This window comes from Lactuca sativa, chromosome 5 (assembly GCF_002870075.4).
Source record: "Lactuca sativa cultivar Salinas chromosome 5, Lsat_Salinas_v11, whole genome shotgun sequence".
NCBI classification, from domain to species: Eukaryota; Viridiplantae; Streptophyta; class Magnoliopsida; order Asterales; family Asteraceae; genus Lactuca; species Lactuca sativa.
This window is the reverse complement of record NC_056627.2, coordinates 118,949,386-118,973,244: the sequence shown is the minus strand read 5'-3', so window position 1 is coordinate 118,973,244 and position 23,859 is coordinate 118,949,386. Positions and strand designations below refer to the sequence as shown.

At 33.7% G+C, this 23,859-nt stretch overlaps 1 protein-coding gene across 2 annotated transcripts; it reads right to left on the bottom strand.

Moving 5' to 3' along the window:
• Positions 1-4,201: 4,201 nt before the first annotated feature.
• LOC111892427 (uncharacterized) lies at positions 4,202-21,547 on the bottom strand. 2 transcript variants are annotated; one of them, XM_052764275.1, is made up of 22 exons: positions 20,387-21,547; positions 18,696-18,811; positions 18,328-18,536; positions 16,786-16,905; positions 16,456-16,584; positions 15,840-15,965; positions 14,251-14,306; positions 14,061-14,160; positions 13,816-13,933; positions 13,377-13,601; positions 12,958-13,279; positions 12,539-12,632; positions 12,332-12,440; positions 10,243-10,520; positions 9,989-10,116; positions 9,511-9,745; positions 8,668-8,856; positions 8,153-8,457; positions 7,663-7,846; positions 7,217-7,459; positions 5,062-5,135; positions 4,202-4,636 (listed from the first exon to the last, which is right to left on the bottom strand). In XM_052764275.1, the coding sequence occupies exons 1-22, from the start codon at positions 21,214-21,216 to the stop codon at positions 4,489-4,491; spliced, it is 4,338 nt and encodes a 1,445-aa protein (XP_052620235.1). In that variant the 5' UTR covers positions 21,217-21,547; the 3' UTR covers positions 4,202-4,488. The 2 variants fall into 2 exon arrangements, with proteins under 2 accessions (XP_052620235.1, XP_052620236.1); XM_052764276.1 differs by having other exon boundaries at positions 18,696-18,816; positions 20,387-20,527.
• Between the last annotated feature and the right edge of the window lie 2,312 nt (positions 21,548-23,859).

Genomic DNA, 23,859 nt, shown 5'->3' with positions numbered 1-23,859 from the left:
AATGTGATTCACATGTAAATCACAAATGATTCACACGTGTCACAAGTGATGCACATATAAATCACAATATCTGATAAATGGACATGAAAAAGCACCAAAAGTTGAATTTATCTTTAAAAATGTAATGAAATTAATGCAAGGAGATAATTAATGAGTCAAAGGACAAAATAGATCGTATACCTACACATTAACATGACTTGCCTTCAATTGCTTCAAGTTCTCCACTCTGAATAAATTTCATCACCTTTTCCTACAATGATGGTTTAGTGGAAGTCTCTTCATTCGACAACAACACATCTTCAGCCAACTTTGTTCCATTCTCATCTAAATCTTTTTAATACAAATTATTTAATAAGAAGAGTTTTGAGTTTAACTTTATTCCATGTTGTAAAAAGTGAAAAGAAAAAAAAAACACCTGTTGATTCATCTTCTTCAGTATTGGTATTTTCCTGATTATCAGTCAAGCTCTCATCTACATTAAAATCATTGACTTTGACCTCTTGTGAGGCTGCAAGAATCTCTTTAATAAGTTTGTATCCTCTTCTTCTCACAAGGTTCGCAAGATCTTGCATATATAGTAATGTAAGAACAAAAGAATAATCAAAAAAAATCTCAACAAGTAGAAGCTATTTCCATAAAGCAGATAATTTTCTTTCTAATGAAATGTATGTTTTAATACAATGTGAGGATAGACTTGAAATCAAATGATATAAAGATTTCTTAAGCCAATATGATAAATTTCCATTGAATCTCCATGATTCCCAGGTAAGAAGTGATTTTCCTCACAGAAAAATTTACAAACACCCTCATATCATGTCACAGCTCTACTAATTTTTTTTACTGATTCCTACTAACCATTTGTTACTAAGGATGCAAGCAATTTCTAGTATCAGGAATGTTTTCCATGATAAGTAAAGCATACATATCAGCAGACATGTATTCAAGTGCAGAACAAGGAATTGGAAATAAAGAAGAGTACTATAATGCTACAGAAACTAAACCTGCCATGGTGCGAAAGCTCCTTCAAAGAAGGAACAGGTCCGTCAGGAAACCCAGCATCGGACATAAATTCTCGTAAATCGTTGCAAAGATCTGCATTGGTCCTCGTCGGTTTCCTACTGGCAACTTTAAAGCACAAAATTCATTTAGTGAACCTCGAATTAGGTAAAAAAATCAACATGAACAAATACATACAGAGACACATGCAATTGAAAATGAAGCAACAAATTGCAAACCTTGTTTCATTCGGTAACGAAGCACAATTTGTGACGAGGAGGCAGCGGTGGTGACGGACGCCGAATTGACAAAGGCGAGGTTTTAGAGCGGCGGTCAAGAGGAGTTTGTAAGAAGGGAGGAAGAAGTGAGAGTGAGCGAGGTGCAGGTGTGTCGCGATAAAGGAGACTCAGGCATGGATTAGATCAATTAATCCATGGAACGAAATCGATCAGTTGAAATGTGATATATATATATATATATATATATATATATATATATATATATATATATATATATATATATATATATATATATATATAACGCAAGGTAGAGAATTCAAAACTTTGAAACCTGATATATGCCCTAGCTGTCATTTTTGGATCTTAGGAACCGAACAAAAACTAGAAAATTCAATGATCAAAAGAAAATTACCTTCACCGTGTGATTCATGATGAATTGTTGATGGTCGACGGAGAGGGAAGGAGGCTGATGTGGAAGATCTTTGACTGGAAGAGTAGTAGACTGATGTAGGGAGGAAGGAGAAGAGATCGTCAATTTATAGAAGACGATGGCGATGGTGTAGTCTTACAGTAGGTGATGGCGGTGATGTGGTTTCTAGGGGAGATTGACGAACTTCATGGCAGTCATGTAAGCGTTTACGGAGAAATCATCCACCAGAAGGTATCATCTTCAAAACTCGGAACAAGGCGTCTGGATTGACATTCTCTAAACAGGGTCAATATCTATATCCCTAAAATACCCCCAATTCAATTTTGTTTCAGTACCCCCGTTCATTTACTTTCTCATTTATTTACAAAAATGTCACAAAGCATCTTGACCATCCTTTTTTTTATCTAACGAATGACTTTTAGTTCTCGGGTTCTCGGGAAACTATGAGTTCTCAAATGATCCTTCCTCTCTCTCTCTTTCTCTCTCTCTCTTTTTCTCTCTCTCTCTCTCTATCTATCTATCTATCTATCTATCTATCTATATATATATATATATATATATATATATATATATATATATATATATATATATATATACAGAGAGAGAGAGAGAGAGCCTGCAACACACGGTAGCATGCAACGGGCGAATGTGTTGTAATATAGCATATTGGACGTCGAAGGTTCCAGTTTAAAATGAATTTACTATTAGGCGGAGTATTGAGGATCATATATACTTATCACGTGTATTCTTTTCATAAATCAAAGTTTTTTCCTTCCATGTTAATTTGAAACTAACGTAGATAGTTTCCAATAAGGATGAGATTTAAAAGTGTTAAATAGGAACCGAAACGATTAGAACCAAAATATGTAGAATTGATATGAGTTATGGCCTTATGGGTTTAAAGAATGGATTTATTTGGGTTTCGGATAATCCAGGTTTACGTCTGTCCGGTCCGGTTAAGGTATAACGTGTTTATGAACCAAAACTGATTTCTATGAAAAAATTAAAACATGTATATCTCATTCTTTTAATGTCGGATTGGCGTGTGATTTTTTCTAACGTATAGTTAATGTGTGTACATTATGTTAGACTATAATTTTTTGATTTTTGGTTTCATATTTAATGACTTACAATCGGGGATATCAAAACTATAAATTTTCAGCTTTTCAGCTTTTTTATATTTTGTATTCTATGAAATTTTTAAAATATGTATATCTCATCCATTTGAAATCGAATTTGCATGCAGTTTTTTCCCGTGTGTAGTTTAGAGTTTGTACTTTATAATGGACTATAATTTTATCATTTTTTGTTTCAAATTAAATGGATCACAGTCTACCGAAGTACGAAAATTAAAGCTGGAAATTTTTGACATTTCAGCTAATTGTTTTTGTATTTTGTACTATGTGAAAACTTTAAAACATGCATATCTCATTCGATAGAAGTCGGATTGACATGCAGTTTTTTCCAGCATATAATTTATTGTTTGTACATGATTTTAGATTATAGTCTTTTCATTTTAGATTTCATATTCAATAACTTATAGTCCTCCAAAATCATGATATCAAATTTGAAAATTTTCAAAATTCAAACCAATAAAAAAAGTTGATTTTGACGATCTATTATTACTCCATTCCACAAATGAGATGTGTTGTGACTTGTTATTAAAAAAAGGATATCAACCCAATAAGAATATCAACTCACTAAGTACCAAAAAAATTCCGATCTTTCCGGTTTTTGGGTTTTCCAGTTCTAGACCCACGTTACTCGGTTCCATCCTACCCACTTTGACATTTATGAGTTTTTCGGTTCTAGATTCATTTTATCCGAAAATGGTTCCAATACACCATTCCAGTTTCCAGGTCCATCGAGGTCAAGGAAGCAATTCTAACGGGTTTTTCAGTTCTAGACCCACGTTACTCGGTTCCACCCTACCCACTTTGACATTTATGAGTTTTTCGGTTCTGGACTCATTTTATCCAAAAATGGTTCAATTACACCATTCCAGTTTCCGGGTCCATCGAGGTCAAGGAAGCAATTCAAAAGATATTACAAGATGTAAGATTAAGAAACGATGTTCAAAGATGTGCTTCAAGAGAGTACGAACCCCATTTTAAAGCATGCCAATGATACCCATAAGAGATGAAAAAAAATAAAATAAAAATAAAAATAAAAATAAAAATAAAAAAAACTTGTTCAAGGGGATGCACAAGGTAGAAAAGAGTAATAAAAAAATTGTTAAGTTAGAAAAACACTTGTAGGAAAATTTGTTAAAGTTTAAATAAAAATCATTTGTCCCGAAAGGAGGCATAGAAATGGAACACACAGATTTGAAATAGCTCCAGGGGTGTTAAGCGGTTATGAGGCGAAATTTGCGACGAAATATACCTAGAACGGAAGAGTTACAACAAAGCAAACATCTACATTTGGATAAAATAAACAAAAATGAATAACAAAAAACCACATTTCTCTATCAAACCCTTAACTCTGCAATAAGTTTAAGAAAAATCATATACAACTTACATCCACATTGAAGGCATTAAGTCCAAAATAACTAAGATTAGCATACGTTTTTCATCTGTAAGGTAGGTATGGTGTGTGGGAGTTGCCCGAATTTATATACACAGAAAAATAAGCATCGGCCTAAACAAATAAACACTTATTATTCAAGTTTTAATACACATTTCTCTATCTAAAACAACTTTCTCTTTCTCTTTTTCTCTCTATTTTGTGTTTTGTGTTAGCTATATTAAAAATCCGGAAAATACCAATACCCACACTGTCTGTCTGTCAAAAAGATAAAGATAATAAGGGGTGGTCTCAAGATCAAGATCGCCAAAAAGCAAGGACATCATTACTATACAAGGACCGGTCTTGAATCTCCAAATTGGCAACATGCCAATTCACAAGGCACGACTGTATGCATTTACACAAAACGAGTGCAACCGGAAATATCCACCACTCGCTTTCCTCCCTGCACCAACAAACAACCACCCATCCAATCCATAATAAGCATTTATTTAATAATAACAAGGTCTAATGTAACAAATAGCTATATACTTTCTAATTATTAATTTTTATTATACCACAACGTTGTGTTTTCATTACATATATTGTGCTATGGCCTATGAGAAGAGAAATATATCCAGTTATATAGCATTGTACTTGTAATTTTCTTTCTTATTAGGGCATTATTGTAATTTGAAAATCTACCCGATTATAGCTCTAACAAATGTTTGAGCGACTGTAATCAGAGGAAATGGTAGTAGGATGAGAATGCTATGCTATAATAAATAATAATAATAACAATAATAATAATAATAATTATTATTATTATAATGCTCGTAATATGAGATGATATGATATGAAAGGAGATGTGAAGGTTAGCTAGTGCCTCACATGTTCCATGTCTCAGGAAGTTTGGTACTTGGCTGACTGCAGTAGTGAACATAACCACACATAAAGGCGACCACCTAAAAGTGAAAGGAAACAAATCATAAACTGGTAGTGGTGGTAATATATATATATATATATATATATATATATATATATATATATATATATATATATATATATATATATATTCTAATAAAAGAATAGTTTTATTCTTCTTTTGATATATATATATATATATATATATATATATATATATATATATATATATATATATATTCTAATAAAAGAATAGTTTTATTCTTCTTTTGACATGTGTCATCCTATTAGGCCTCTTAATTAATGTATATTTTATTCTCCTTTTGTCATGTGTCATCTTATTATGTCTCTTAATTAATGCATGCCACTTGTCAACTCCATTTCAAATTTTAAATTTTCCACTCTAATTACATTAAATTAATAACATTAGAATAAAATTAATACAAATTATAAAATGATATAATTTCACATATTTATTTAAATCAATGATTAAAATTTATATAACTAAAAAAAATCTCTTAATTAATAATTTATTTAAAATAATTAATTAATAATTTTGATTTTTTACTATAAAAAATTAATTAATTTTGTAACCGTGGTTCCCACGGATTATAAACTAGTATATATATATATATATATATATATATATATATATATATATATATATATATATATATATATATATATGGGATGGTTCACTTGAGATTAAAAAAATAATAATAAAGATCTTGAGATTCAACCTCAGCCCATATATTTCTCATTTGCCGTTCTAACGCTCCAGCATACCGGCAGCAACGGGATATGCGTAATCATAAATGATTATATGTCAGAGAGGTATGATCATATATGATATATGATTATACATCTTTATACGTATATGCATAATCATAAATGATTATACTCATGTGTGTTCACAGATTGAGGAATCATATGTGATTATAACGGTTGGTGGCAAAAGAGGTGGCGGTGGCAGAGGTGCCGATGGTATAAGTGATGGAGGTGACAGTAATGGGGTCGGCTGGTGACAGAGGTGGTGGTAGTGGTGGTTGCGATGGCGGTTGTGGTGGCGGAGGTGAAAAGAACGGGCAGCGCTACATAACCATTTATGATTATAACGGACCCGCCGCGCCGGTACGCCGAAGGGTTAGAGCGGCAGATGTGATTTGTTTTAAATCTCAAGATCTCTATTTTATTTTGAATCTCAACAGAACCTGCCTCTATATATAGGGCCAAGTCAGGATCTTTTGAGAACCCATATTTTCCCGCGAACTTTTTTTTGTGATTTTTTTTTTGAGTAATTAAATTTCCTCTTACTTTTTGTTCCTACAAATCTTCCTACCCAATTAAATAGTGACATATGTAACATTTAATTTTCATTTAATGATATTTTAATATACTAATATCACACATGTCATCATTTAATTGGATAGGAGAATTTGTAGGAACAAAAATAGGATATTTAATTTCTCTTTTTTTTAAAAAGTGACTTGAGGCATTAAGTCGGCCATATATAAGTGCATTCGCAAAAACAAAAAACAAAAAACAAAACACAAAAATAAAAAAAAAAATAAAAAAATAAAAAAATAAAAAAACTCACAAAAAACTTGCACATATGAAAGTTATTGTTGATGAACATATGCACTTCTATATGACCGACTTAATACCTTAAGTCGCTTTTTCTTTAAAAGAATTCACACGAAAAAGTTGGCAGGAAAATATTAGTTTTGCCTAAAATAAAAGCTGGTTAATCATGAGTTGTGTTTAATCCCCAACCCCAATACTGGAACTAGGCTCAAAAGTAAAGTTGCCAAGAGATGTATCCAAATGCCTAAAGTACAACCTCTTTGTTTTAATCCAAAGATGAGAGAGAGAGAGAGAGAGAGAATAGTGGTACATTTGTAAAAAGTTTTTGACCTGAGGTCGCTGTTACACAACCCACCTAACAACCCAATTTTTATTTTTACTACCTCCATCCAGAAAGTGATTAAAAGCAACCAATATGATTATGTCCTGGTATTTAATTTTCTGTTTCATTCCCTCAAGTGTGGTGTAAACACTAATTATCCAAATTAAAAAGAAACAAGAAACCTTTCGAGTTAATGCAGAAAGAAAGAAGACATACAACGTTAACGAAGGATGTAATGTTCCAAAGAGCATATATACGAGCAAGAGCAGCAGAGCGCCTGGGTCCTTGACTAAAGAGAGCATTAATCCCGGCAGGAAAGGGAAGCAATATCCCCAGCGGCAAGATGAAGAGAACAAGAAACACATCCGCACACGAAAACGAATATAATTGTAGTAGTGTAAGTAGCACTAAACTAAAATCTCCTAATAGTAGCACCGAGATCACCAGCCCCACAACATCCTGCACCAACACAACCAACCTATTATATATCTTTAAAAACAAACTTCCATTCTTTTCTTTATTATACTATATTACATGTATAATGCCTTAATAAAGGAAAATACATTGCGATTAATTCTTGTAATTCATATATATATATATATATATATATATATATATATATATATATATATATAGAGAGAGAGAGAGAGAGAGAGAGAGACCTGGTGGCCAACCGGCTTTGTGTTGTGAATTATAAAAGAGAGGGGAAAGAATATATCTCTCTTTTCATTGAAGGTTTGCAAACTGTTAAGATCTAATATCCTACCATAACTCCTGATCTTTTGCGTCGCACTATTTTCTATTAACCTCATAAATTCTCTTGAATCACCATCATATTCATCATTACTGTCAAAATGAAAGAATCAATCAATCAATTTAGCTTAAGCCTTAGGCCAGAGCCAGTCACTAATATTAATTGTCCAACCCAAAAAGGTGAGACAAAGAAAGACTCCGTCATCAAAATCACAACCCTCGGCCACTGTTGTCAGAAGGGACAAGTCTCTCATCCCGCTCCACGTTTTTGGCAAATTTGGTCCCAATGACATCAATCAATGCATAAGCTTAGCTTACTTAAGAAACGGTGCCTTAATGAATGACAGTTTCATTCGTTTTACTTTACACACAATGAGGTTGATAAGTAATAAACGTTACCTTGTCCTTGTGTTGGTATCCTCCTCCAAGTTGGAGGAAATAAAGTCGGGTTGGGGTTGGGGTTGAGGTTGTGGTTGATCATCAACAGCTGATACAATAAGTCCATATTGATGATAGTCACCCGTTGTAGCTTGGAAAAAAGCAAGATTGACACGTATCCCATATACCTTCAAAGTAGGATTCGCATAATTTTCAAGCCATGTCACTACTGACCCAAACATTGCCTTCACCCGACCCCGAATAACTAACCGTAACTGTGCATTCAACCCCGCCACAAACCGATACCAAGTCGTAGGAGGAACCGCCTGGAAAGGAAAAGAGCCAACCATACTCATATGTCCCCTCACATTTTTTAAGCTTCTTACAAGATTATATATATATATATATATATATATATATATATATATATATATATATATATATATATATTAAAAAAAAAAAAATTCTATAACAATCAACAAACGCCACAAATTAAATATGTAATGTTGGCGAGGAGTGAAATAAGAATAGGAAACCTGATTCATGAGAGTAGTAATGATATTATCACTTTGAAGTGAGAAAGGCGACATGTAACTTCCATCACCACCAAACAATAGTGATAACGGGAATCTTTGGTGAAGGCGAGGAGGGAGATCGCTTCTCTTTTCATCACCACCAAGGAAAAAGTCCACATAAGCTAGCATTAGATCAGATGTCGCTGCTACCTACACATTACATACAAAGAAAACACCTCAAAACCACCATTCATCTACAAAAAAAAGATTACAGATGTTTTAAACTACATATGTTATCTATCAACAACTGTAGATGACAATGTAACCAGGGAGTATTATTTGCAGCATTATGGCCTAAGAATCAAATGCTTGAGACTTAATCATACTTAAATGAAAGCTGGATTTCATGGGAATTGGCCGGACTGAAGTTTGTTCAATTTCATTGTGTTTGGTTGCAAGTGATTAACATTTTATGTAAAAGAATTTGTGTCTTAGTAACACTCTGTTTTTAAAAATAATAATTTTATTTACCTATTGATAAGTTTGATTCTGATTATAAGTTGATTGTGATTATATCCTGCCAGCCAAAGGCACTACAGATTCCAATTCCTTTGACAAGTTCAAATTCCTTCCAAAAAAAAATCTGTAAGCCAAACAAACCCTAAGATGTATCATTTTGACATTAAGTTAGGGAACTTTATGCAAATTCTCTCTCATTTTGCTTTTTTCTTCCATTTCTCACCATCTCAGCCATCATTTTCTCAAAACATCATTTATCCAAACAACAATTGAATTTGATGCAATATATATATATATATATATATATATATATATATATATATATAATAGCGAATAAGGAGCAACCTTAAGGCCTTCATAGAGAGCACGTGAGCGACAAGAACGTAAGCAGGCATGGTCATACTCGGATCTAACAAATTCCCTGAGTCTTTGTAAGTTCATCTTGCGCCTCCATTGTTGCCATGACCATGCAAGAGGATAAGCAACAAAAACAAGAATGCTATACATTGATCCCTCCCACCACTGATAAGTCGCTAAGCTGTTAATCTCATCCACAAATCTATTAAATGCCCCCTCGTACCTGCACGTTCAATTTAATAAAATCATCCATCGCCAATGGCAACATGTTTTGATTGCACACTACTTTAAAAGATGCACTGCCTATAATTGGATAGATTTTTCCAATGCATGGATAAACTCGGGTAGAAAGAAAAGCGAAATGCTAATGCTTTGACAAGAAAATGAATGAGAAAGTGAATATCATATGATAAAAAAGGTAAATTTTGTATCATTCAAAATAAAAGGGAAAGGAAGTTACACTTACACAATATCTTTGACTTGCTCTGGAGGTGTATGAGGAAGATGCCAAGGGTCACTAAAAGTATTCAGACCCATAAAATACATTCGATAAACATGTCCTTGTGACTCCTCCACTCTGTTAGTTTCCAGAACCTGAAAGATCCATAAAAATCTTAAAAGGTTAAAACATTGCAACAGGCCAGACTGCATTTGGCATGCATTGATGTCATGTCAGGAGGGATCTTTTATCTGGTCTGTGCAAAATGGATAGTAAAGAACCTCATTGAGTGATTCAAGGAAAGGAAAAGAGTGATCCATTTGAGACCCCTGTTGTGTAGGAGCAGGGCCAGGTGAGTTGTCATTGTCAAAGCCTACGAATTTGATCCTTGCAACACTAAGCACAAGGGCCAAAAGGATAAGAAGACCCAATAGAAGTAAACCGAACAACCATGGCCCCCCAAATGTGTAAATCAGCTCTTCCAGAGCCGTATAACAATTTGGCATATGATATCTGTCTGAAACGCATCTGTAAGGACATGGTGTTTCAGCAATACCCCCTGTCATCAAAAAACAAAAATATATATAATATCAAACTTCTCTACTGTCCTTCAAGAAGTTTGGCCTTGGCTGCTGCTTCATACGATGCAAATCAGATTTCAAGGAATATGATTGCTTCCATCTTCTTAATTTTCAGGTGATCTTTTTCATTCCATCATTGAATTGAATAACAAATTACACAATTTGAAAAATAAAATCCATGATTTTAAATAAGCTACAATTAGTTTTTATCAAAACCAAAAATATATTCTTTATAGCTTTGATTGTGTTTGATTTTTATTTTGTAAATCACAAATTAGTAATTATAATTCAATAATGTAAAAAGTAGAATTGTACGCAAACAAAATATAAAAGTTCATCTCATTCCTACAACTACAAGCTACCAAACACGAGCGGAGTATGTAACGAATCATTCCATTGCCATTACCTTTAAAAGTTCAATTAGTTTAACATTCAAATCCGTCCAACAAAACAGACCCTTGGGTTGCATTTGGTTGTGGAATATTCTGTAGTTTCCCACAAAAGTTTTCCAAGAAAAGAAAAAATTTTGAAAATGCATTCGGTTTGATAATGTTTCTGAAATTTTCCAAGAGACTAAGGGTGTGTTTGGTTGTGGAAAATTTTCCAAGAAAAACGGAAATTTTGAAAACGTGCTTGGTTAGTTCAGTTTTCCAATGTTTTCTAAGAAAATATAAATTTTGAGTTTTCCAAATTGTATGTAAATTAGAAAAGTGATTTTTTTCCAAATTTCTAAGACAGAAAATGAAAACTCCACCGGTTCCAACCAAACGCGTTTTCTAAAATTTTCATTAAAAATTGAAAACTCAACTCAACTCTATTTTCTGAAAACATTTTCTTAGAAAATAAAAACAGTTTTCCACAACCAAACGTACCCTAAGGGTGCCTTTAGTTATGGAAAAATAAGCAGTTTTCATGAAACATTTTCTAAGAAAAATGAGAATTTTGAAAAAGCATTTAATACAATAATTTTTTTAGAACTTTCACAGAAAATGAAAATCTTCCATTTCCCAAATTGGCAAATAACTTAGAAAATTTCAGAAAACAGATAATTATAGTTTTCCACATTTTTTAATTCCAAAAGTTTTCTAGATTATATACACACCCACCCACCCACCACCACTACCTTCAGCGCCATCACCACCACCACCGCTATCGCTACCGCCGCCACATCCACCACTCCGCCCCTACCCCATCACCACCATCGCCACCGCCACCCTCACCTCTGCTACCACCGTCACCCATACCCCACCATACGTACACACATACGCCATCCATCCCCATCACTCCCACCCACGCCCACATTCCACCTGAGACCCACACCCATAACCATACCAACAACACACACCCTACACCCCACTGCCACCCATACCCTACCCCTTCCCACCCCACAGACACTACCGACCTTAGCCACCCACATAACTAACTAACTAATACCCCACCCTCACCTGGCCTATTTAAAACAACTTAAAGACATTTTAATACTTTCTTTTCAAAAACAATATAAACCCTATTTAAAATAACAAAAAATGGAAAATGAAATCTGATAGAAAATATACAACCAAACACGTTTTATAAATTTCTAAAACGGAAAATAAAAACTACATTCCTTTTTCTAGAAAACTAAAAACAGTTGTCCACAACCAAACACAACCATTGATTTCAGTGGAAGAAACGAATGTCTACTTTAGTACCATTCTTGAGGAATGTGCAAGTTAAAAGGTGAAAGAGTGTGTGTGTGTCTGTGTGAGAGAGAGAGAGAGAGAGATGAATTTGAGCAGTAATTGAATACCTCTGACGGCAACATAAAGAGCACGGTGAGGAAGTTCATCGGGTGGGCACTTGAAACATAGGGACCTGTCAGATCCTGTAACATTTTTGTAGGTACCAACAGGACATTCCTATATAGATACACGGAAAAAAAAAAATGAAGACCATACATGTCAATGCTAAGTGATAACTAAAAAAAAAATTGGTTAAGGGCCAATATATTATATACCTCGCACAATGTCCCATAAAGCCCTTTAGGACAAGGTTTTCCAGTGACAGTTCCATTTTGTCCAGCACCACCATCATTTCCACCCAGCCCTCCCCTACAACAAACAACAAACAGATCAAAATGGATGTAGCACAAATGTTTTACGAGTAGAATAAAGTTGATCAGTTTGTGAAATTCATTTCTTTCTATTACATCAGCAATGTACTTTAAAAAATATACCCAATTAACTATAGCAATGTCAACTGAAACTGAAAGAGTAAGTAAGCTGCTATTATTTTATAATGCCTTAATAAGTACCATAAATCACAAAATGTATGAAAGTAGATAGCTATTTGTTGTATTTGCATTGAAACTTGTATGAGATAAAAGTTTATTAAGGTAAGGTCGGATATAAAACAAGAAGAATTGAAAGAACGAACCCAGTTGAGATATTCCCTTTGACAGTCGCAATTGGTTGATATACATCTCCGGTTGGAATGTGTGACCAATGGAAATGGATTCTCCCACCGGCCCCACCACCACTCCCATTTGGATTACCATAACCTCCAGCACTTGAAAGAGAACCGGATTCACCAACAAACAGATCATTTAAGAACAAAAGAATTGTGCCACCAGAGCCACCACCCGATTTGTATATATCATACGCATTTCTCACGCTTTTTTCTCCATAACTTCCCCCATCCGCAGTAAGTGATCCATCAACACACAGACTTGATATAGGATGCTCTAATGAACCAATTACTGCATAAACAATCAAATGCCCAAACGCCCTGTTTCTTATTTATCTATTATTTATTATCAGGGTATTAAGGGAATATTAATCAAGTTTGATTCAAACCTAAAACACCACCACCAGGTGTAGGCGTAGGTGTAGGCGTTGTTGTTGGGTAAGCATTTCCACCTCCGCTACCAAGATGACAAGGAAAGTCAGCATCGCCGTATGGAAGACCACCTTCAACGCGGGTCCCATTATAATAAGCATATCCACCTGTGCCACCATAACCTCCCCCACTGCCAATTCCATTGCCTAATATCCGACCCCTGCCAACACCTCCCGTGCAACCTGTTAACATCAAATTAAAAATACGATTGATTTTACAACACAAGTATTTGCTTTTGAGTGACTTAACAGATTAAGTCCTCCTAACCCATTTTTCTCAACTCAAGTAAATTCTTAAACATCATTTTTCCATTACTTAAATTCGTTACCACTATACTATCTAATATCTATCTATATTCAAGAGTCTATCAACATACATACATACATACATACATACCCATCTTAGATGTGCTGACTGTACCAGTAGACGGAATAGTTACAGTCCTTGCCCGGTGAAAATGCACGACGGACCCTTTTACAAGTCCTTCAATCAGGATATCTTCAACACGACATATCTAAAATGGGAACAACAAATTAAATATAATTATTACTAACAAATCTCAAAAAGTCTCTCTCTAGACTCTAGAGGTTTGGTTAATTCCAATTTTTCAATTGTTTGTGACTAGAATCACATCACCTCACCTGAAGAGTGAAGGAGAGTGAAGCATTGACATTGCAGTCATCAGGCGGGCGAACCAGTTCTTCTGGACATTGCTGAGAATCACAATTCAATTTGGGCGTCCTGAGGCCACACCACATTATTTTTATTGAATACTAGTTTAGTTAGTAGCAAACCAAGAATGGCAAAGATAGATTGCAACAATCAACTCACACAGCATCAGTCGTAGCATTTTCTAACGGACCACGCAGAACAGATCCTGGACCCACCTTCAAACAACAATAGCAAAAAAAATATAAATAAATAAGGATCAGCCAAATGGAATGGAGGGTGATATTTAGCTGATACTGATTGATGTATGTCATGATAACAAAGCATTGACAGATGATGCAAATTAGAAAATCAACATGACAGATGATGCAAACTAGAAGAGGCTGCACCTGTAAGTAAGACCAACTAAATCCTCTCTAATAAATAAAAAAATTTTTGCCACTTGTCAAATTCTCAAGAGTTTTGCCACATGTAATTTTGTAGGAGTTTTAGAAATTATTATTTTCCACTTGTCATTTTTTGGGAATTTCAGTTTTTTTAAAATAAAATTCTAACGAGTTTTATAAGGAAAGAAAATCATTCTATTAATTTGATAATAAAGTCTCATAAATGCTCTAAAGAATATATTTGATTTCTTTTATAAATGTTCCAAAAGATTACATTATGTTACGTAAAAGTGTTATTTTAAAAAACAATTAATATTCAAATATTGATATTAAAGTTCTATTTTTAATAAACCCATGTAGTACACAGGTCTTACACCTAGTTGTCTTATAATCATTAATTAATTGCATGCATAAAAACTTCCAACTCCTTTAAGTTTTGCTATCGTTGCATGCCTTTTTCCAAACTTTCATTTCAGGACCTTCTGTTTGGAATTTTTGCTGAATGGAAATGATTGTCTGTTTAATAATTGTTCTTAATTTAAATTCTAAACGACAAAAACAAATAGAACTAAACAAAAAGTTATATGAATTTATTACGCATTTGAAGTATATAAAATTATAAATTTATTACTTAAATAAAGATAAATCATCTGATATATAATATGTAACTTTAAAAATATATATACAAGACGTAAATAGATAATGATAGAAATATGTAAATACCACTGCATGTAAGAATAACTATACATACCCAAATAAAAGTGGATGTGAAATGAGTGGGGGGGGGGGGGGGGGGGGGGGGGGGGGGGGGGGTTGGGTGGTTATTAAGTATAAACTAGGGGAAATGTAAGGAGGGAATTATTAAAAATAGGATTTAATGGGGAGACCCTCCTTCTCTTTACTTTCTGTATTAAGTCGTGTTTGTGTACTAAGTATAAAAATAAAAAAAAAAATAAAATAAAAAATTTTAAAAAAAAAAAAAAAAAAAAAAAAAAAAAAACACTCATATTCTGCTTACTGAATCAAGTAAATGTCTCCACTAAATTATAAAAAATAAAAATAGCACCTTAGTTTCTGCTAGGAAATCTTGGCTAGATGGTAGCATATATTGTTAATTTCAACAAGAATGCTGGTAGTTCTCAAGTTCGTAATTTCTACCAAGACCATAAAAACAAAACCCTAACAGAAAGGATTTACATGCTATATAAAACAAGGACAGCATATGAAGTGTGTGTGGATAAGTCACAATCCATATCAAATAAGACAAAAGTGTTCAAGGTCAATGGTTTTCAATTCATGTGAATATTATATAAGTAACATTACTAAATCAAAAGAAAAAAAAAATAGAAAGATATAGATGCTTACATTGACCCCATAAAACAGTGAAAGAGCCAGTCTTTGTGCTTCAATACAATCACCTGGCCCTGACAAGTTTAGTAATCCTTGGCCACGAACCTCAAGATTGGCATTAGAATGTATTGTAGAAGATTCCTAAGAAATAAATATGTGATCAAAACAAATGCAACATTCATACTAAAAAAAGTAGCAAGCAGAGCAACTAGGGCAGTGGCTGTTTCTGTTTGGTTGGATGACATATGAATATGATTACAGGAATGAATCATTCACTACATTCTGTAATCATGTTTGGGTTGGCCAGAATGAATTTTTTGCACTGTTTGTAAATCTACTTTATACATTAAAAATTTTAATTATAATCAATCAACTTATTTACAAATATTAAAATCAAACATCATTAAAAGATATTTTTCGATACGCTTTTAGAAAATAAATTTGTATTATTAACAAAATAAATTATAAAAAATAAAGTTGGATTGTATTGCCATCTGGAACGGAAATTAACAAAATGGAAAGAATCACATTGACAAAACAAAAACCTCTCTTTCATTCTAATATCCATCACCAAAAAGAGTAAGTATCAAGCATAGTTTGCAAGAGAGAGAGAGAGAGAGAGAAAGAGTACCTTGAGAACAATAAGATTGCTAGCCTCAAGAACAGAAGTCCCGACATTCCTATCACCTTCACCATCAACAAGCAATTGCGAATTCCACATCAAAAACATCTTTACAGACATACGCAAAGCCCCATAAACCTGAAAATATCAAAACAAAACTCAGTATAGGAAATACATAAGCAATAAAATAATATCTTCTAAGTTACAAGGGATAGGAATAATTACGATTTACTTCTTTTGCACAAATGAGAGAATACAGAAAAACACTTGTACATTGACATCAACACCAAACACTGTAATTTAAATAATGAAGTTGGATAAAGTAAGTGGGTTGCTTGCCTTGATTATAGAATTACTCATCAGCAGCTCTTCTGCCAATACTTCAAATTCCGATAAAGCATAATGTGCCAACCCAAAGCTCAAGATGCCTCCATCCAAAAGACTAATTTGCCCTTGCACCTAAATCAACCACTCCACATCATAAGAAACCCAACCCATAATAATTCCATTATTTCCATTTGCAAAACCTTTCCTAACCATCCTTTCTAGACAGCCAACATACTAAACTTGTGCAACTGCAAATATCGAAAAAGAAAAAGAGCTCCTATTCAATGAAAATAGCAACTTTTGGGCGAGCTTTAACTTTATCCCCTCATAAAAGGCTATCATTTAACACAAGGAAAAAATATAGAAAAACACAATGTACTTTCATTATTTTATTGATTCAGGCACTTATTTTTTTTTACGATAATTTATACCATTCTACTTTCTTTGAACGTTTAAAATAATCATTTTTCCCGGTTACCCAGCTTTGAAAAAAGGTTCAAATATTAAAATGAACAATGTAATTTCACTGTTTTATCAATTTAGCCACTGAACTATTAGTCGTGTAAATAGCTAAGCGGCTAAATTGATATATATATATATATATGTGTGTGTGTGTGTGTGTGTATAGAGTTCAACGGCTAAACTGATTAAAAAAAGTAAGAGGGAATAATTGTTTTTTAATGGTAAAAGCTCTATAATTGTATAATCACTACGGAAAATCATTAAGTGGCCAAATCATGGTGAAAGTACAAGTGTTTTTCTGTACTCTGTCCTTAATAGAACAAGGCAAAAAGTAGAAAATACAAGTTACACCCATATTCCTGTGTTATAGGATGTACTGCAGTAAGATTTGGCCATCCATGGTTAAAAGTTGAAGAGAAAAACAACAGAGATAGTACTTTATCATTTTTCTTTATTCAAACACAATGAGAACTATTAGTGGATCTAGGGTACAAGGTATTCAAGCACTTCATTGCCATCTTTTCCGGTAAGTTAATCATCATTTGAAGCTTCCTCATGATATGAACTAAAAAGAATTACAATAAACAAACCTACCCGGTAGTCACTAGATGTGGGACTATGGTTCTTCATTTACTACAGATTATATATACACACAAACTCATGAAATGTATGAGTTTGTTACACAGGACTGTTACTGTTTTTTTTTATGAGGAGGGGCATTCACGTCTTTTGCACGGCCGAGATCTCCATCTTTTTGGGTGGGACATAAAATAATTATAACTTTTGTCCAATTGACATTCGCCCCCTCCCAGTCCAATGAATGCATGATGAAACTTAAAAGACCATCACATATGTTGAGTAACAAAAAGCAAAACACACTCATCATCCAAATTCTTTTAACATTAGATGCAAGAGGATAGTGTGGCAACACCAACCAACTGCAAGCTAGTATCATACATGTGCGCACTAACACAATGTTCAAAACAGGTATGATAAAAAAATCATATAATGCTAAACTGAATGTAAAAGAGAAAAGGCAAAAAAAAACATACAGATATTATGCAAACATAATATAAGTTATTTCTGACTGACCTGAACCCGACTCCAAAGTAAGGGGACTGCAGCCTTTGCAAAATTTCGAATGAAAATACTGGTCAAAAGAGGCTGATATGGAAACTCCATTAATAGTGTGTCTGTGTCAGTTGTCATGTTTAAATTATCAACTATAAGGCTTCGGGGCACAGCGTCATAAAAAGTTCCTGCAGCACCCGCATTTGTTGGACAACCAATACTACTTCCACCTGCACGCAAAAAATAAATAAAATAGAAAAAAATAACTTAATTGATCATATGGTGTTTTTATATCACAAATGAGGGGTTCTGGGATGACAGAAACATTGGTGCATACCCCCATGAAATAAAGAAAGATAATAACATATGAATAGTTAAGACATTCCTACCATGGACAATGATTTTAGGGTCTTCATGCCTGCTAAACACATCAGTAGCAACTCTTCCTCCACCCCCACCACCAAAACCACTACCTCCACAAGCACTCATTTTGCCATTTCCAGTCCTGCACTTCAAAACAACCACCTCAGTTTAAGTCAGACTGTAAACGCTATTTTTTACACCAACTTTCAGAATCAGAGCCATGCATTTTAAAACTAATCACCACCTTCAACCTGCCAGTAAAATGTTAATGGTCATTCAGATGATTCATTCAATCCTAGAAACCAAACAGTCTCACTTGCCAAGACTGACAAATATGGGCATCCGTGTGTAGATAAAAGGTGACATGTGAAAGAAAGATTGACAAACAACCATAATAGATAAAAGGACATTTCTGTTGACTTTTGAGTCATACTAAAAAAAGACCAGCAATTATTTCGTAAGGCCCTGCCTCTTTCATTCCCATAAAGTGTTGTGTGATAAATAATGATTAAAAATATTTGAGAAAATAACAACAAATAGATGAGGACGAATTTGAAAAAATGTTAGAGCCCTCTTTTCCTAGACTTCCTCTGTTAAGCCGTTCTTTCTGCATTAGGTCAAAGAGAAACACCCATATATAGCCTAGCCCTAGCAGAGTAAATATTGCCCCCTAAGTTTATTAAGTCAAAAGAAATCAGCACTAAGTTGTGTTTTACACATGATTATTTGTACAAGCAACGTGTAAAAACATGCTCATCAAACACAAGGCCAATTCCCCACACAAGAAATTCCATCATACAGAGATTCCACATGTGTTTATCATTCCTTTGTACAACAATCACTCACATATCAAGCCACAATCCTATGTGAATGTTTAATCTACATATGATTGGAAACTCAAGAACCATCAAACACCAATGAGTAGTGAAACAGCAACCTTTCCTTCTTATTTACCATCTTTACCCACCACTTACAAAAGTTGTTTTGGAAGTTGAAGCATCATAGCTTGCATTACCATTTACCAAACCTTCTGATATCATCAAGATTACTTCCTTTATTGCAATTTATGATTACAGGTATTCGAGCATAAATGCAAAACCAACCCAACCCCACATATAGTTTTACAGAAGGTATTTACATAATTAAAAATTGTAGCCATAGTTTTCAAAAAAATCATCAGACATATATAACAAGATATTAGATTATCAAGTAGAATGGAGGTAGTGAGTTTCTGTAGATAACAGCTCTTACCATTTTAGGCAGAAAGAAACTAATCAGAACAAGTAAGTTGGTGGCATCAAAAGGATTCAAAGAATATTACCAGCTTTTTGCTGTTTAATGTATTAGATTACTTTTCTAAGTTCACATAATTAGTGGCACGACCATATTATATTTATATTTTATACGGAGCAAGGACTTCAATGCAAATTTGCCAACTCATAAACAACCATATTATATTGACACTGAATGAAGCCATGTTCACAAATAAAGAGGGTTAGGAGTTTAGTATTCTAGGGAATTTCAAAAATACCATGTATTATTTATCATGAAACAAAGATCAAAGAATCCAACAGGTGTTAAAAACTAACAAAAACAGAACGCCCTCCTGCCCTGTTCAAGAATGCTACGATGGAAAATAATACATCAGATCACTTGTCATGTATGCAATCTAGATAAGGTAAAGGTATAATACTCTAAAAAAGGAAAAAGAGATTACATCTTATAAGCCTTGATGTAGATGCTGCCACCGGAACCACCTCCACCTCTAGGACTACCATCTCCACCTTCAGCCAATAAAGTACCATCCATCTCGATATTACCCTTGACCACAACCATTATCTTCCCACCGCCACCTCCTCCATAATCTATCTCCTTACTTGTAGTCCCGCCTTTGCTTCCATAGTTCAATGGCTTTGCTAGGCTCGACCATGCATAAGCATCACCACCCCAAACATCATCCGGAAGCTTCTTCTCATCAACCAAACATGCAGCCCCTCTTCCGCCATGCCCTCCACCAGCTCCGTCAACACCTTGAGGGGTACCACTAGTCTGCTCAGGCGGATCACCCCCCAAAGCAGTGGTATTAACAAGAGACCCATTCGCGAAAACCGCATGCATAGCCTCTAATTCAAACGACCCAACCAGTATTTGGGCATTTTCACCTAATGTAAAGTTACCCGTGACATTTATGCCGATTTCACACCCAGGAAGAACCGAACAATTCACAGTCACATTGGGAAGTATATAAAAATTTCCCTTCCCAGCTACATATATGTTACGGCTTAAATTCAAATTAGAAACGACCTTACAAGTAGTATCCAAGGAACCGACCCCACCAAGGTCATCCTCACAAGATGCCGACGGCGGATGCGGCGGCGGAGGCGGCGGCGCGGGCGGCGAGTAGTCTTGATGAAACAGTCTTCCAAACCCGTCGTTATCATAAACACCGTCATCATCCCAACCCGATACCCCACTGATCGAGGTTGATTTTGTTACGAAGAGGACAAACAGAATTAGTACGATTATCGAAAAAAGATGCCCCGCCATCACAAAAAAATCGTTGAAGGAGATGAGTCATCACAACAATTGCATCGGAAAAAGGCAGAGAACACACAAAGATGACTTCTAATTTCCACTCCAGAGAGCCCACAAGAGCATATATGATTGGGAGCGTTGTAATTATTAGGCAAGAAGAAAGGAAGATAGATTTTAGTGGGGTTTGGCTATGAAAAAGGGATTAATGAAAACCCTAGTGAATGGTTTTTGTTCAAAAAAGGAAGTTGGTATCTGTGTGTTTTTGGTGTTAAGTGTGTGAAAGAGAAAAGAAAAAGGCAGAGAGGAAGAAGGTAAAGTTGTGTGAGATGACAAGAGATTTTCAAATCTAATGATCAAAACTACTACGCTTCGAACATTTAGGAATTAGCACGTGATTCGCATGTGGATGCAAACGTGAGAGTCTCTTGAAAGCGTATCAGCAAAAATGTCTTCGGCAAATCCTTTTTAGGTTTAGACGGTGTTATGAATTTTGGAAATGAAAATTGAGAAAATAAAAAAAGTTGAGAATTGAGGAATCATTTTCAGTCACTCATTCAATCTAAGCATAAAAGACACGGTGGCAAACTTGTAAATATCGTAATAACATTCAATCTCAAATACGTAACTATAGAGAATTCAATAACTGTTCGTTCATCATCAAAATTTTTCCTCCAACCTTCAATAATCATCCAGATTTATTCAACTAAACCAGAATTTCTTCGCTGTTCATGAAATTGGAATCGGAGTCTGGACTCGCAGTCACAGTCGACATTGAGGGACTTAGAATCGGTAATCACAGATTCCCAATCGGATTTACGGAAATCAAAATCAAATTGAGAAATCGATCAGAGATAGGATGTCGCATCTGAAGTCGAAATCGGAAGTATATGATGATTTGGAATTGATAACTTGATGTTTTTAACATTTTTAAAATAGTTAACTTGTTTGCACTCCAACTGTTTGATGAAATGCATAAACTAAATTACAACGTTATATTCACATATGAATATGTTTTCTCACCTGAATCAGTATATGATTATTAAAAACACAAAACAAATATGCAAGTCTGTATGCTATTCATATGTGAATAACATATAAAAATTATATATATTTGTCAAAATATCTTCAATATTCATAAGTGAATATACCTTGTAATATTCATAAGTGAATATATCTTGTAATATTCATAGGTGAATATACCTTGTAATATTCATATGTGAATATACTGTGTAATATTCATAAGTGAATATATCATCTAATATTCACAAATGAATATACTTTGTAATATTCACATGTGATATATCATGTAATACTATGTAATATTCACATATGAAATATCATTTAATACTCATAAGTGAATATATCATCTAATATTCACAAGTGAATATACTATGTTAATATTCACAAGTGGATTCATCGTCTAATATTAAAATATGAATATACTATGTTTATTATATGCTATATTCATATATGAATGATACTTCAATTGTAAAAAAAATCATACTTTTTATTCATAAGTGAATAACGAATGTACTGTAATAAAACCTGATGTATTGTTATTCATTTATGAATAACGATAGCTGAAAATATAAAAAAAATAAATTTTTTATTTTATCTTAAAACTATATCAATATGGATGTCTATTTGTAGAGAATAAAAAATCATGAATTTTGGTATATTTAAAATCATTTTTTGATAAAAATAGCTTATAAAAATTTAAAAAACGAAAAAAAAAAAAAAAAAAAAAAAAAAAAAAAACTATGTTTTTGTATATATTAAGGTAATGATTAGCATAGTTTAAGGAAATATGTTATGTTGGAAAACATATGTGCATTCGTTTCCCATTTCCGCCGGTACGTTGGAGGCTTTTGCGGCAAAAATAAATGATTGACTGAGAATGATTCCCCCATTCTCAACATTTTTTTCTCAATTGAACCCTCCCATATATATATATATATATATATATATATATATATATATATATGTGTGTGTGTGTGTGTGTGTGTAATTCTTTATAATAGAAGAGATTGATCAAACGGTTGCAGTTTATAATAAAATGTATGTCTGTTTTTTAAGGTTTGCAGGTCAAGATGGACCAAAAGGTAAAATCAGTGGTTACGCTGCTTTAAAAAAAACTCATTTCCAAATAAGGTTTTAGTCACAAAATCATCACTACACCGATGAATTTACACTAAATTCACAATTATCAAACTTTATGATAGATTTCTGACGGATTTCCAACTAATTTGTAATAGATTTTCGAAAAAAAATTTACTAAATTTATATTTGACTAGAAAATTTGAAAGGTAGCACATAGTAGTTTTGCCCCTGCTTCAATAAACTAAATTTTAATTAAACTTATTTTAGAATCTTAAAATAGTTTTTATTCATTTATTACAAGTGAAATCTTTTTTAAAACATATTATATTTGGAGGTTGTTTGATAGTTGCTGACTGAGTCAGATCTAACTGAGTTAGGGCCTGATTGGGTTTGAAACTATTATTGTATTTGTCTCTGATTGGAACTATGTTGTTTGATTACGTATCTGGCTAGCTATGTTGACTACTAAAAATGACAATTTTACCACTATGTTCTCTTTTGTGTCGAATAAAATGTATCCGTTTGACTTTTACAAAAATCCTTAACGTTGGAATA